Source organism: Chaetomium fimeti (assembly GCF_033439085.1).
Source record: "Chaetomium fimeti strain CBS 168.71 chromosome Unknown B0H64scaffold_1, whole genome shotgun sequence".
In the NCBI taxonomy this organism is placed as follows: domain Eukaryota; kingdom Fungi; phylum Ascomycota; class Sordariomycetes; order Sordariales; family Chaetomiaceae; genus Chaetomium; species Chaetomium fimeti.
The window spans coordinates 595,582-610,092 of record NW_026944329.1 but is presented as its reverse complement, the minus strand read 5'-3'; the positions used below and the strand labels follow the sequence as shown (position 1 = coordinate 610,092).

General features: G+C 56.6%; 3 protein-coding genes across 3 annotated transcripts; all 3 read left to right on the top strand.

Annotated features, from left to right (window-relative positions):
* The first annotated feature begins 6,496 nt into the window (after positions 1-6,496).
* B0H64DRAFT_3320 (glycosyltransferase family 2 protein) lies at positions 6,497-8,437 on the top strand. The gene is made up of 4 exons (XM_062801029.1): positions 6,497-6,768; positions 6,854-7,735; positions 7,798-8,092; positions 8,149-8,437. The coding sequence occupies exons 1-4, from the start codon at positions 6,683-6,685 to the stop codon at positions 8,386-8,388; spliced, it is 1,503 nt and encodes a 500-aa protein (XP_062663464.1). The 5' UTR covers positions 6,497-6,682; the 3' UTR covers positions 8,389-8,437.
* A 2,391-nt stretch (positions 8,438-10,828) lies between these two features.
* B0H64DRAFT_3121 (uncharacterized protein) lies at positions 10,829-11,566 on the top strand. The gene has a single exon (XM_062800157.1). It carries the CDS (start codon positions 10,980-10,982, stop codon positions 11,430-11,432), a length of 453 nt encoding a protein of 150 aa, XP_062663463.1. The 5' UTR covers positions 10,829-10,979; the 3' UTR covers positions 11,433-11,566.
* Positions 11,567-12,139: 573 nt separating this feature from the next.
* On the top strand, positions 12,140-13,002 carry B0H64DRAFT_3119 (uncharacterized protein). Its single transcript, XM_062800156.1, has one exon. It carries the CDS (start codon positions 12,324-12,326, stop codon positions 12,825-12,827), a length of 504 nt encoding a protein of 167 aa, XP_062663462.1. The 5' UTR covers positions 12,140-12,323; the 3' UTR covers positions 12,828-13,002.
* Positions 13,003-14,511: the final 1,509 nt, after the last annotated feature.

Below are 14,511 nucleotides of genomic sequence, written 5' to 3'. Positions count from 1 at the left end.
TGGGCGCGAGGCCGACGCCATCACAACCGTCATCAACTCGCCCTCTGGCTGGGCGGAGGGAGTTGAGCCTATAAACCGCGGTAACTTCGTTTCCCGGACGGAACAGTACGCCACTAAGGGGTTAGTGGCGTCGACAAGACTGGCCATCGTTGCCAATGAGGATTCTGAGACGCGTTGACACTGCTGGAGAGATCTACCTCAGAGTCGTGGGGGTTTCAACGGCCTCGACGGCGCCCTCAGTGTCCCGGGTGTAGTTTTCCCGTGCTTTCCCCGGGTTATTCAGAGAGCCACAGCAAGAAGGGACGCTCCATTACCCCCGAGTCCAGTGTGAGAATGACACCGTCATCGCCCAGAATTGTGGGCTCTGCCACACTGTGGCCTGCTCCGCATGCCTCGAGTAAACTTTCAGCTTCAAATCTTTGGCTCGATTTTCCGACGCTTCAGGGGTTCTTGGGGCCGTTCACGTACGTTGGGAGTCGCCGCAGAGCTTCTAGAACTACATCATGCCTGTGACAGGATGCCTATCACCCGCCTCTTGACTACCAACGACGGGCCTAGAACCTATGGGAGGCGGGGTATCCTGCTCAAACACGAGGCTTCGGGTGGGAAACCGAAGAGCGCCCCGAGTGGCGACGCTCATCCCGCAGTGTTTCGAGGTAGGTGTGTCGGGATATGCGGATCTAGATGTGCCGGATGGCGTCGACGGTGGGACGGAGAGACAGGTGTTCGACCCCAAAGTCGCCCTGCCTCGGCCAACCAGAGCCCAAAGGGCGTACTTTCCCCTCAGCTTGACAACACTGCTGACCTCGGCGGTTTGAATGTGTGTCATGAAAACGGCCTCGGCAAGCCAAATGGAGAGTCCCAATGAAGGCAAAGATCCTCTCATGTTTCGTCACCTTTCACACGGTCGTCCCCAACGTGCAACAGTGCCTCGCAAGAACCCCCTTCGTTCACAGGAACGGTGTTCACGTCCTATCAGCTCGTTTCCCTCGTTGAGTCGATGGAGGTGCTGGACAAAGGAGAATGGGTTCCGGCCACTCGGCACGCAGATCGAGTTTGGCGCTTGCCACAGGACGAAGGCGCATCAGAGCACCAACAAGCCCTCTCGCCGCTGTCCGTTGTCCGTCGTCGGCATCAAGCCTATGAGCGAGGGCGGCCCGAGTTCCCAAACGACATCCCTCCCGCGGCAAGAAGCCGGGATGTGTCTAAGTGGCCCGAAAGCTTAGGGTTAGACGAGGGCGCCGGACTTCGTAGGTATTGGCGAAACAAAGGCATTCTGACACTTGTTTGTCCCCTGTGAATTTGCGAGGTTGGGTCTGCAAAGCGCTCGGCCTCGTCTGACCGCCAGTCGCGGTCAGGCCATAACGCTCGCTCCGATCCTATTTTTGCCAACCACGTAGCCTGTCCGACCACTTCCAAACCAGTCGAGCTGAACGCTCGAAGTGCCCCGACTCCGGCGGCACGGTAGAAAATTTCTTGGGGTTTCGAATGTTGTTTGAAAGCAGGCCCCATGGTTTTGCCGCGTTGGTTGACAGGATTTGCGGCCCTGAACCCTGTACACTTGCATCAGCGAAGCCGGACAACGCACGATGTGGTAACAGAATGCAACCAAGACTCCAAGGCATATGCAGGAGGAAGGCGCGTCATGGAGAAGAGTGCTTGGGGGAAAAAAAAATCTGAACCCCCTTGCTAGTCGGTCATTCTTCCAAACCACTCTGCGCCAGCCAACTCACGAGCTCCGCCGTTTCGTTAGAGTACTGTGTTCGTTTTCGGAGGCTCTTCATCTAAAAATGACACGCCGACCGCATGAAGAGAGCCACGGGTCAAAGTCTCTGGGTGCACATCATCCAGATCGTCCGCATCTACCGGAAGAGCCTTCCTGCTTCCCCGGGCCTGTTCTCCCGCTTGATCCGCGCTTGGGCCGGTGGACCCTTGGGGACAAGGACGAGCCCCGGCAGGCAGTTGGGGGGCAGTTTGTGTGGCATGGCATATGTAATGCGTGTGATGGGCAGGCCTGCATGGTGGGCGGAAGCAAATTTGTTTTCCTTTCTGCTGATAAACGAGGGCAGAGGATATCTTGGAAGTTGCGCGTTGCTATCCGGGGGAGGAGGTGCAGGGTTGTTGAAGAATTTGGGGAATGAAACAGAAGTTCTGGATGTAACGCTGCTATCCCCATTTGACTGAGGGACGACTGGGGGGATGACGAGAGATGGCGAGGGACAACAACGTAATCTGCCTCCCGTTGTCTAAGTGAAGGGCTTGAAGAGACTTCCGGTCCGTAAAGGACAACCTGTCTCGAGATTGCGCAATGCGCTCCGAAAACATTGGAACCGTGGAACGGAACGGTGAAGAGCGGTTTCAAGTTACGAACGGCAGCCGGGAAACCTCGCGATTCCCCCATGCTGGGAGATGGAGGCTCATGCGGCGAACTTTTTGGAACCGGAAGAATAAAATGACTGTTTTAAATGTTTCGATTTTATATTCAATCCCCCATGTTAATGTTTGAAGTAAACTGAAGATCATTTATTTGGCAATCGTAGCCGAGACTTCGGGCGGGGAATGGGTAGGTCGCAGAAACTCAGCTCTGAAGTTGAGCTTGAGAGCGAGCTTGCTCAACAAAAGAACCTTGAAGGCTGTTCGTGCTTTCCTCCCATCGCCAAATGTTTCCACAAGACGAGCGAATTTCCGGGCGGGGGCCACGTAATTTCCCTCGCTACTGCCGCCATCAGCACTGAAAGAACGCATGTCAATATCGATACTTGTTCCTGCCTTTTGAAGACTCGGCGGCCCAAATCGACTGATCAAGGGAGGGCTGGCCCCCCACCGAACTTGCCTCGCCCCTGCCGTTTCGCGGGACAAAGCTTGGCAGGCGGTCGCTCCCGAAGCCGGCCGGCGGCCTGTGCGCCCTGCCCACAAAATTTTATTTTTCAGAAGAACCGGCGCTTCTTGTTTGTTTGCCACACAAGTCTTTCGGGAGATCGCCGTGCCCGCCATTAGCTTCAGCGGGCTCTCTTGCTAGCGCATTTCAGATAAATGGTTGCAGGCAGAGGATGTTTCCCCGCTGTCTTCTCGAGACTCCCACTGATCCAATCCAGACTTGGCAGGCCGCCCGCGCAAGGACTTCGGTTTCAGCACCCGGCTTGTTTATTTACCGCCCGGTTCAATGCGGCCAGCAGCTGTATCGGCATTTTGCCCAAATACCGGGATGACCACCTCCCCAGCCGGTAACTATCCTAGTATGCCTCTCGGTTGTGCAGCCGGCAAGGCTGCGGCGGTCGGGGGCTCTTTGATGAAACCTCCATATCAGATGCTAGGCAACAGTTGTCCGCCAACCGAGAAGAGGAATATTCCTGGTGGAGGGGCAATTGGCGCGAAAAACCAACCCCGGCCACCGAGCCAATGCTTATCACCCCAGCGAAACGTCCTCGGACTCGAGGACAGAGCTCGCCATCCTCGCCATGTCGGTCCATTCCATAACTACACACTACAGGCAGAACTCGGATGGTTTCGCAACCCTGATCGCGCAGGCAGGACTCCGGGCCACGGACCACGGACCACGGACCGCGTCCGAACTCGCCGCTGATCCCATTTTGTTGGCTGCGGGCTTGCTGCGGGCCGGCGAGTGGGGGCCTTTCACCCTCCAGTCCGGTCTCCAAATCCACGAACCCTGCCCGTGCGGAACCCTTGATGCTCACCGAAGCGTGCCGTCGCTCGCTCACCTGGCGCTGCTATTGGGCCTAGATGCGTGCGGAAGACTGCAACGGTGTTGTGTGCTTCACCTCTCTGTGGGTCAAACCATTGCCGACACCCTCAACACGGCCGAATAGGTTGATATCTCCGGAGGCACCTGCGGGCCGCTCATGGGATGTATGGGCGCACGGATCACGCATTCAAGGTGTAACGACGAGTGAGCAGTCGTTCCCACAGGGCTTTGCGGGTCTTGTATTCCGTGCCTCGACGTGATGAGTGCCGAGCCGGCTTCGACCGGACGGTGATCGGCGATATCAAGCCGTCCTCGCCACCGGAGGATACCGGATTCGACGAAAGACGAGAAACGAGAGCTGCGTACCCAACCGGCCGTCACAGAGCTCCCCGATACAACCAGGCACAATCGGCTCCGGGACGGGAAGGCGCAGCACAACCGTTCGCGAAGGTTCACACGGATGGTTTCGGCCGACCCTGGTCCAAGATTGCGGTTGGGGGGTTTGGACCCTGAGATGCGTCGACTCCAGGTTCTCCAAATTACATCCCGCACCCCTACCCCAGAGGGTTGCTCAAGGAGGCAGGCCCGAAGCCCAAACAGGGCGACGGGGCCTTCAGCAAGGTGACATGATAAGACCTTGTTGGTCCGTATTAGGACCGAGTCGAGGGAGACCACCCCTTGCGTTGCCGTTTGCTGTCACGCTTCTCGGCCGCGGGCCCAGGCGCACAAGGACATCCAAGTGAGTTTGCGAGACATTCTCCAACAGAGAGGATCCTTGGGGAGCTGGGGATTTCGCGAATCGTCAAAGCGACGCCAAGAGGTGCAGAAACCAACAGCTCCACCCCAGATCTTCGCTCTTCAGCCGCGCTCCCTTGCCTGGCGCGCGAACATGGGCCTCATAAGTCTCACCATGATCAGCCGCGCGGCTTGTTCGAGCAACGAGCGATGTGTTTCTCGGGGGGTGGAAAAGCGCGAATTTGCGACCTCGCTGAGCTCTGCGGCCGCACAGACTTCGATCAGGACATGGCCATCCCAACTGGATGATCCATCACTTGCAAACTGTACTATCGATGGATCCTTGGCCCCTGTGGGCCTTTGAACTCCAGCGCTGATTGCCCACCCCTTCGCCAATAACCGCTCCCGGAGCACTCCCCATGTGATATCGAGCAATCGCCACAGGCAGCCAGCGCACCCGTCACGAGAAGGATGCTGCCAAAGAAAGCCAGACGCGAAGGCTTCGCCCTCTCAACGGCGATCTAGCCCGCGGTGGACTCACCGGGCCGGCGAGAGTCTGGCAAGCCCAGGCGTCTCGAAGGTCGGAGCACGGGCGGCTCGGCCGCAGATTCTCACGTGGATTCCAAACAGCCCAAGTACGAAGTACATTCGTGGTACTCGGCTGTCTCTTCTCGGTCCCTCCTCCTGAGTGGATCAAGGGAACGCGACTCCGCACAGCCATTTCAAAGTCTCTTGTTCCTCCTCCCCCCAACTTCAATTTTGACCATCAACACGCACGTCAAAACGCTCTGGTGAGGCGCCATAGAAGAAGGGCGAGAAAACGGGCTCTGGGACAGCAGAGAGGAATTGCGTCGGTACGTCTGATTCGCTTGCATGTCAAAAAATTAAAAGCTGCACATCCGGGGGGGACTTCAAAGGGACGTGGGGTGGTCTGTCTCCTCCACAGGCTGTCTGCACACCCCCTCCTCCGAGGGTGCATGCGATACCCCGAAGGGAACATAGCCCCAACGGGCCTTGGCAAGCCATGGTGTGGGGCTGCGTAGGGGCACCCCCCTGCCTCCCGATTCGACATCGCTTGGCCTACTACGACGTGCGGTTCATCAACCAATCTGCGCAATGCACCTCATGTATGGACATGGGCTGGACGGCTACCCTGCCCTACATTTTACCTACCCGCGTCTCGCCCGCCATCTGGCGTTTCCACCGCACGAGAAGCCACGCACCAAAAGAGGGACTTGCCCACCAGCTGGAGCCAGTCCATGTACGGAGGGACGGGGATACGGGGGTACTGGGGTACGGCTGCACCTTAAGATTGCATCTCACTTCTGGTGGACTTGACCGGAGCACATTGGTGACATGCACGAGAGACGCTTGCCGGCCCGCGGCCGGCGTGCTGTACTTTCCAGGTACCGTCTCCCTCGTTACTAGTCCCGGTCTCGTCTCGCCATTCGCCCCTCCTCGTTTCCACAGGCACACTCGGCCGACTTGTTAAGTAACAGTCTCAATGCCTGCCTCGCCTTCTGCCTCGCTTGTTATCCTCTTGCACTTGCCTATATATCCCGGTGCTCCCTCCCGAGTCTAGACCCCCCCCTCCAACTCAGTCTGCCGACACCTCTTGTTCTTTTCTATTATTGTTTCTTTTTGTCGTTGTTCACCAGGAAAGAGACCAATCGGTCCTGGCAATGGTCTTGTTTCCTTGAGCCCTCGCCCATCTTGTCGTGTATACCATCCCTTGGCACCCTCCCCCGACGGCACATTCCCGTCGTGTCAGCAGGAGCAGCTTGTGTCGGTCGTTCCGTCTCCCTTCCGCCGCCCCAGTCCCGCCTTGAACACGGCCGGTCCTTTCTCGCCAAACGTCTACCACTGCTCATTGAGGTGTCTGATTCGGGGGTGCCTTCCTGTCCAAACCTTTGGCCTAGCAGGTAGACCTTTCGTTCCTACCCTCTTTGACGACGGCCCCAGTTGGCGTCGATTCCCATAATACGGCGGTGCCGTTTCTGCCTTCCGTCGCCAGACCAGCTGCACTCGCTTAACCTCGGAGCCGATCCGGTCTGAATACCGTCTTCAAATCCATTTTCGCAGTCCCGCCTCGACCAGGCCACTGCCATCTCGGCGACCCCGATTCACAGCTCAGCGAGACGTGCTCGTTGATATTCCGGGGCTGGAAAACGTCCCTGAACCACTTTAGTCATATTGGACCTTAGGACGGATACACTCCTCGCTTTCCGCTTTTTTCGCCTCAGCATGCCTTCATTAATGGATATTGTAATTCCGAGGCTGGACTTTCTCTGGTCCACCAAGTTCTGGGCTGTTTTTCACATAGTCCTTTGGTATGGTTGCTTTACCCGGGCTTGGCGTGCCGCTCTCGGCACCCCGTGGCCCTTTTGCTGCTCGCCGGCTAACGGCTTATTACAGGCTCCATCGATACGTGCGACTTATCGTCCATTGCATCAGCCATTGGTGCTACAAGTCAGTGGTGCCAAACTTGGAGAAGCCGAGATACACCTCCCAAGACGTCACGGTGATCATCCCCACCATCCATAACCGCCCAGAGGAGCTGCGGCCCTCGCTCGAGAGCATTCTGGCCTGCAAGCCGGCGAAACTAGTGCTCGTGACGACATGGAACAAGCACGAAGCCCTGAGCCAGGTCGCCGAGTCTCTACGGATGCCGGATTTTACTTCCTCCGTTGAAATCGATGTACTGCACGTGGACAAGGCGAACAAACGTCTGCAGGTGTGTAAGGCGCTCGAAGACGATCACGTCAAGACTTCCATTACGGTCATGGCCGACGACGACGTGGAGTGGCCTTCCACCCTGATGCCATGGCTTCTCGCACCATTTGACGACGATCAGATGGGCGGCGTTGGGACCTGCCAGAGGGTAAAGCGCGTCGTCGACGGGGATATCATGACCCGCATCTTCAACTGGCTCGGTGCCGCTTACATTGAGCGCCGGAATTTTGAGATCTCGGCGACGCACAATATCGACGGCGGCACTTCGTGCATGTCTGGGCGCACGGGTGCCTACCGAACGGAGATTCTCAAGAGCTATAGTTTCTTGGGCAACTTCAAGAACGAGAAATGGGGGAGGTACATCCTTAACGCCGATGACGACAACTTTGTCACTCGCTGGCTGGTCGCTCACCAGTGGAAGACCTGGATTCAGTACCACCGCGAGTGCGAGATTGAGACAACCCTCGAAAACAGCACCAAATTTCTCTATCAGTGCTCTCGCTGGGCACGGAGCAACTGGAGGAGCAACTGGACTAGCCTGGTCCACGAGAAATACGTCCTGAGGTATGCTATGCCTCCTCCCCCTTCTACGAGTTTGAGCTTCTGCTGACGACGGTAAAATCCAGTCAGCAGCCGTGGTGCACCTATGCCCTGCACATTGCGACTTTCACCTCGCTCGCGTTCCTTGTCGACCCTCTCTTGCTCTTCTCGTGCTGGTGGGGTACGGAGAACTGGGAGCTCAAGAATCGCTACATCCTGCTTGGGACGGAGATCGCATTCATGTTCGCCTTTACCAAAGTAGTGAAACTGGTTGGGCTGTTCCGCAGGAACCCGAGTGATATTATGTTCCTGCCGGTGTCCATCCTGTTCGGCTATTTTCACGGCTTGATCAAGCTGTGGGCGCTCTGCACCCTCAAACAGGTATGCTACGAGTTGCCCTCCTCCCCCATCTAACCATTTATCTAACCAAAAAATAGACGTCTTGGGGAAGCCGTGAGGACGGTGACGAGCACAACACTTTCCGTCTGCAGGAGAAGCCTCCTCGCAGCCAGAGCATGTCAACACCATTTGGGCCGGACTTGCCGAAAGCAATGCGGCACTCTCGGTTTTCACAGGCCCGCCGCGCCGCCATGTCGTCCCAAAAGCGCGACCTCATTGGCTGCACTGTGACGGCGGAAGTTCCCTTCCCAAAAGCCACCAAAGCTCCAATGCGCTAAGGCAGCATCGCAACAACAACCAACCAACGGGCACATTGGTTTTCGACGGTCTCCAACAAGAGACCTTCTCATCCTCCCGGCTCAACGAACATTACGACTCATGGCTGAATGATATGGATTTCATTTCGGTCTCCATGGCACCAGGGGTACAGGGTCGAGGTTAAACAGGACTCGACATGGGCTGGGATTGCTTCAGGGAATTTGGGTGACCCATGCCGGGGCGCATCTTCTTTTTCGAGGCACCATAAAATAAACGGGGATCGGATCGGGGCCGAGTCGGGAAAACAAAAGTTTGAGTTTTTGTTTCTCTTTTTCATTTTCGACCTCTGGGGGGAAGGATTTGGCTCTCCCTCTAAACGGGAAGCCGGTGTCTACCTAAATCTTAATGGTACCAATTGGCGATGGCTGGGGTGGTAGGAAGGACAGGACGATGGCATCGGAAGCTTGCGGCGCATAGCCTGGCTCCCTGTGGGCATAGAATGATACGGGTGTTTGTTTCTCTAGTTATTTCTCAAGCTTTTGTGTGGTTAACAAAAAGAGGAGCCGAAGGGAAGTTACAGCTGAAGCAGGAATTAATCCCAGGTTGGTTGTGAAGACACGGGGGAGGAAGGAAATTCGAGGCGCATTAGAACAATCCGTTAACTATAGTTAGGTAGACTAGGTGTTTAGACAAACGGAAATGCTCAGATAAAAAAAAATAAAGAAAATAAACAAATTAAACCAAAAAACAATGACCGAAATGGGGAAGCCCTCACTGTTGCAGCCGGGGCCTCTTGACGATCTGTGGTTGGGATCTTGATTCGCAAATCCATGATACTCACAATTGGCCAATCAAGGGCAAGCAAATATCCCAATCAGGCTACTGTGGACTGATCTTATCCCTTGTTAGGTGGTACAACATATCAATGCACGCCATTGTGCGTTTGCCTCGTGCAAGATGATGCTTCGAATCTTGGCCGGATGGAGCCCATGTGACACAACTTCAACCTGGACTAGGGCGCGATCCGGCATGATGATGCTTTGCCCGCAGGTGCGCGTTCCCATCGTATATCCGGACGAATTGTCAACAGGTGTATGTGTGTTTGGTGAGTTTTGGCGAAAACAAGCGAAAGTTCCCCAATTCTCACTCCCCGGCCAGACACACGCCCTCTTCCCACGCTGCTGCGGTCTTCCATGCCCTATTGACATCAGCATTGCAGTCCCGCGTACGAAAAGGGAATATCTTTGCCGTTCTGGTAGATATTTCACACAGTTGCCTCCGAGAGTTCACTTCCATCGAGTCACATGTCCCCTCGACGGCGCCGCTACATGTCATGCGGAGCTTACAAGTATACGAAGTACTATCTTACACAGCAGATTTCGAGGCGACAGATGTCACCGTTCGTGGTAACCTGCTCGGGGCCCTCGAAATAGAATGCCTGATCGAGAAGCACACGCAGTCAGGTCCCTGCCCCCCACGCCTCGAACCCTGGTCCCCGTCCTGCAGATGGACCAGCCATCGACTGCCCTGGCAGGCCTCGCGCATGAACGATCTTGCAGCTTGCCTTCACGATTGGTTGTCCCCGCAGACAGGGAACTCCGGACGAACCCCCCATGTGCGGATAGCAGATGGCGAGGTCCCGGACAGGGGCGGTTTCGTGCAGGTCGACCGAGCAGGTGCTGCAGCTTCTGAGTCGGGTTGATTCGTGAGTCGTGACTGCCCCCCTCCGCTGTCCTCGGCCCACTTGCTCCTTCCCCAGCGACCGGCAGGCATTCAGCCAAGGTAGCCTAGACCGTTGAGCGAGGTAGGGAAGGTACGTCACCGTCACTGGACTGTCTCACCTCACGGGCTGGGTCTTCGGCTTACCCATCTTGGATGCCTGGGGAATGCCCGTTCCTGCCAGCGATTGGTCTCAGGACCAAGAACTCATCACACACACACATGGCACACGAGGCGCGCTGGGTACCGTACACCGACGGCATTACGTGCTTCATGCACAGCAGACAACATCGGACCCTCCTTCGTGGCGCGCACCAAACACACCAGACACACGATCAAGCAAACCCTGCCAGCAGCGATCATCCTCGCGGCCTCTACCTGTGCGCCATGGATATGTGGTGCCAGAATCGCCTAGATGTTGGCTTGTCCTTTATAAAATACACCCCCGCTTCCCAGCCGCATGCGAAAGGGCGTTACTCCTGCCTCATGCGATTGCCGTTGTAACGGCACGGTCAGGAAAAGGCCGAGAACTTTCGCCTATTTCTCCACCCGCCTGTGAGGAGGATCATACCGAAACGGAATTGGAATAGCATCTACCCCCCCAGGAATGCTTAAAAAGGAAAGGGCACTTGTTCAACAATCCCCGGCTAAGCTCGGAGACTCGGTCTCACCTCATCATCGCTCGGTGGCCCCATGACAACTCTGGCTCCAGCTAACTCGGTCAGCCTGTCTCGGAGATCGGCCACGGAGACTTTTCAGTTGCTTGAGACATCGCATCGCGCCGGCACGCGACCTCGTTGGTAGACATAACCGCTGTGGCGTGGAGGCTCCTGATCGCCAAGCAACTGGTTTGGGAACAGTTCCGATCTCGTTCACACCCTTCAACACGAGGATGCCACTTTCACCCGAAGTGACGTCCACCACGATGCGGCACGCAACCCACTCGCTGCGCAAGGAGCAAGCACAATCGACCGAATCGTCAATCTGCATCGATCTAAAGCCGCCAACGCTCGGCGGAGTGGAGGGCCTGGTAAACAATCAGGCAATCCGAAGAATTGAAGAATTACCTCCGTCCAAAGCCCCACGACGATGCACAATGAGCCGCCTAATCCCTGCCATACCTCTCCAGCCAATCTTTCCAAAACACCCCTCGAGGGTGTGTCTAGCACCGACTGCAGCGCTGCTGTTTACCCCTCCCACCCAGGGAGCCGCGCCTTACCCCTTCCTCTCGGACCTGCATCTGCTGGGCCCACAGGCGTGTGGGAGTGTGGCACAGTTTGGGTGGGCTTTCAACGACGCATGTCTTGCAGAAGATAGTCAAGCTACTGCAGTCTGCATTTGTTGATGGGCGTGTCAAAGCAGGAAGAGCGGGATGACAGTGGAGCAAGACCGGGTTTCTCTCATCACCAATCTGCCTCAGAGAGTTGAGCGACGTCGAAGTCGACATCGAAGCCGTCAACTCGACGATCATTCTCCCAAACAGCTTTCGCACGTGGATGAGATGAGTCTGTGGCTGTGCCACAACGGAGCGGTTCCAGACTGGGCTAGTGAAGAGCCGTGGGATCGATCGGTGGTGCGCATGTGCTCACGATCAGCACTCTCGTCGCCGACCACTCAGAGATTACCCTCGGCCTGGCATGTACTGGGGTCAGGGTTGAGGGGGTGTTGGGGGAGGGGGTGGAGGCAGACGGAATCCGAAAAACCCGCGAGTTGCCGGACTCCGTAACGGTGCCCAGAGAGACAGCGCTGGAGCAGGGCATGTACCAGGTAGGTATCTCGTTCTTTTCCCTTCTCCCAGCGCAGAGACGCGTCACCAGTTTTTGAGACACTCTTACCAACCGCAGTTTCACGCCAAACTACTGCTATCATCGTCTCATTGCATTATTTTTCTACTCTGCCGCCCTGCAGCTCAATGTGCATTTGCCAATATGCCGGATGTCGCACCCGCAGGTCCAAGACATCCAACACATGCAGGCGATGCCACCTCATCCAGCATTGGGAGGGCTTTCCGATGCAGGGCTTCCCGCCGTAGTGCACCACCACGGCAAGCGAATGCACGCCCACGGTGTCGCGGCCCCAGTCGTTACCTGATAATTCCCACGGCAGTTGGGGGTTTTCTTGACAAAAAGACGATGCAGGCTGTTGACGCGGAGGCAGGCTGGGATGCCGCGGGACGGAGACTGACGCAAGAGCCTGGGGAAGCGGCAGCCAGCGTGTCAACAAGCGGGGACACAAAATGCAAAGAAAACAAACCGGGCGCGGCACGAAACTGATGTTGCGTCATGCTGCTGTCCCGGAACAGCGTGGACCGTGTGGGTTTGCGAAGTCGGCACTCGGGGCACGGCATGGAAGGGACTGCCGCAATGCGACACCCCGAGCCTGCCGGCGCCGACTCCATCGGCGACAACCCCCTTTCGGTGACACCAGGAAGGTGGGCTCGGCGCCGGATGATGGCAAGTGGGTGGGTGGATGGACGGCTAGAATCTGCGGGCATGCACGCGGAACCCGAAATGGCGATGGTTGTCTTGACGCGAACTGCGTCACCAAACGCCCGCGAGATTACTTAGCCGGGAGAGTGACGGCGATCTCAGGGACCCGCCGGCGGCGCGATGATGATGCACTCCAGCGCCGGCCGACGGCTTCACGTGAGAGCGACTTGTCAAACCCGTGGCGTTTTGTTGGCGTGGCTTGCCGTGCCTTGGACAAGTGGCAACGACCTACCATCGGAATGGCCGGTTAAAAGGCGTTCATGCCATCATTCCGACATACTTCCTCCGTGGTCGTCGGAGAGATCAAGCCACCGGCCACTCTCATAGGTTGGTCTCGGCCGGCCTGCTTCTGGAACTTCCTGATCGACGGTTGTGGTAACCGTGGGAGGGAAGCAAAAAGAAAGGAGAAGATCTACGAAGCGAGAAGCTTATCAAGATGCCAAGGCCAGCCACGATCCCACGGTTTGCTCAACGCCGGTTCACAGCACGCTACCGAATCATTGACTGCGGACGATTAGGATGGATGAGGATTCCTTATTTTGTTTTTTGAGTTATTGCGCGCAGAATATGGATTTGGCAAGGCCACTTCGGTTTCTGTCCTCTAAGGATCAATCTTCGGAAAGAAGGCCGGAGGAGTTGAGCCAAGTGGCTCCTTGGCGAGAACCATCGGTAGCTCCGAAGATGGAATGGTGAGGCCACGATGGGCGGCACACTGGAGCAGACGCACTGCAGTTTCCATGCCCGGCAGCAGCCAGAGCTCTTCCGCCCGCTGAGATATGCAAAGCAAGGCTTGATGCAAAGCTGAGGTGTCACATTCCGGACACCTGTCCATCTCCTTCTGGCTGCAGGCCGGCTGGAACTGTCGAAATATGCGAGCGGGTTGCGGCCAAAGTCCCGAAGCGAAACATCAACGGCGATAGGGTGGAATCCGGCAGCCCCCTCGGCGACTCAGGCCGGGGATCCGCAATCTGCCCCGCATCCCGCCGGGAGACCCTTGAAAAAGCACGGCCTGTCAACGGTCGACGGCGCGGATCGCAAATCTGGGGCCGCTTGGCTCAGGCGAGGGCCGGGTCTAGGCCGGAGGAGATCACGAAAATGAAACGAAACAAAGCCGGGTGTGAATTGGTTACCTAACTTAGCCGCACCAGACCAGCAGGGTGTTTTGTTTCGGTGTTTGTTTGAGGGTTGCGTTTCTGAGTGTTTACATAAGAAATACACGAAGGTGAGGGAGTTTGTGGGATTGTGGGAGACGCACACACGCACATAAGTTGCAATTTATGCAAAGTTTTGACATATTCCTCCCCCATTTTTCCTTGGGTCGAATGATTGCTGAGTTGACGGCCGAGCTATCCCCTCTTTTTTTCCCGGCTCACATAATCTTGTGGTGTCTGGACCCTGGGCGCTGCCGCCAACATGCACGCAATCAACCGCTTCAGAGTCGCATGAGCGGGGCCAAGCCCTGGGCCCGGCGTTTAACCAACTTGGTCCCCCCTCGTTCCAGCACGAACACGGCGGGGTGATTGGCCGGGTACGGGAGGCGACGGAGGAACCGAAAGGGTCCTGCAAGTCAAGCGGCATCCCACTACCACAAGGGAAGGGAAAGCGGCGTGTTGTGATTGATGGGACAACGCCAATCCTTGCGGCGATTGCCTCTCGAGACGTGTTGTATGCGGAAAGTATGTGCGAACGGGTTGATGGCACAAGGCAACCTCCCGCAAAGGCAAGGCAACTGGGTGCTGCTTCTCCGAGGGATTATTGATGGCGATCCGGACATCGGAGAGATTTGGCGGGGGGTTGCAACCAAGTTGGGAAAGAAACTGGGAATGGGAGATCTTGTTATCTTGCTTCTCGCTCTCGCAGCTGAGCCGAGATGGTGGGCTGGTGGGTTGGATAGATGGAGAGATGGGTTGATACTCTCTCACGCCACCGCTGGGT

Excerpts from the sequence above, each read along its gene's own strand:
- B0H64DRAFT_3320 (XM_062801029.1), top strand. The coding sequence starts at position 6,683 with ATGCCTTCATTAATGGATATTGTAATTCCGAGGCTGGACTTTCTCTGG. Across the intron at positions 6,769-6,853 it reads GTTTTTCACATAGTCCTTTG|GCTCCATCGATACGTGCGAC; the intron begins GTATGGTTGCTT and ends GGCTTATTACAG. Across the intron at positions 8,093-8,148 it reads CGCTCTGCACCCTCAAACAG|ACGTCTTGGGGAAGCCGTGA; the intron begins GTATGCTACGAG and ends ACCAAAAAATAG.
- B0H64DRAFT_3121 (XM_062800157.1), top strand. The coding sequence starts at position 10,980 with ATGCCACTTTCACCCGAAGTGACGTCCACCACGATGCGGCACGCAACC.
- B0H64DRAFT_3119 (XM_062800156.1), top strand. The coding sequence starts at position 12,324 with ATGCAAAGAAAACAAACCGGGCGCGGCACGAAACTGATGTTGCGTCAT.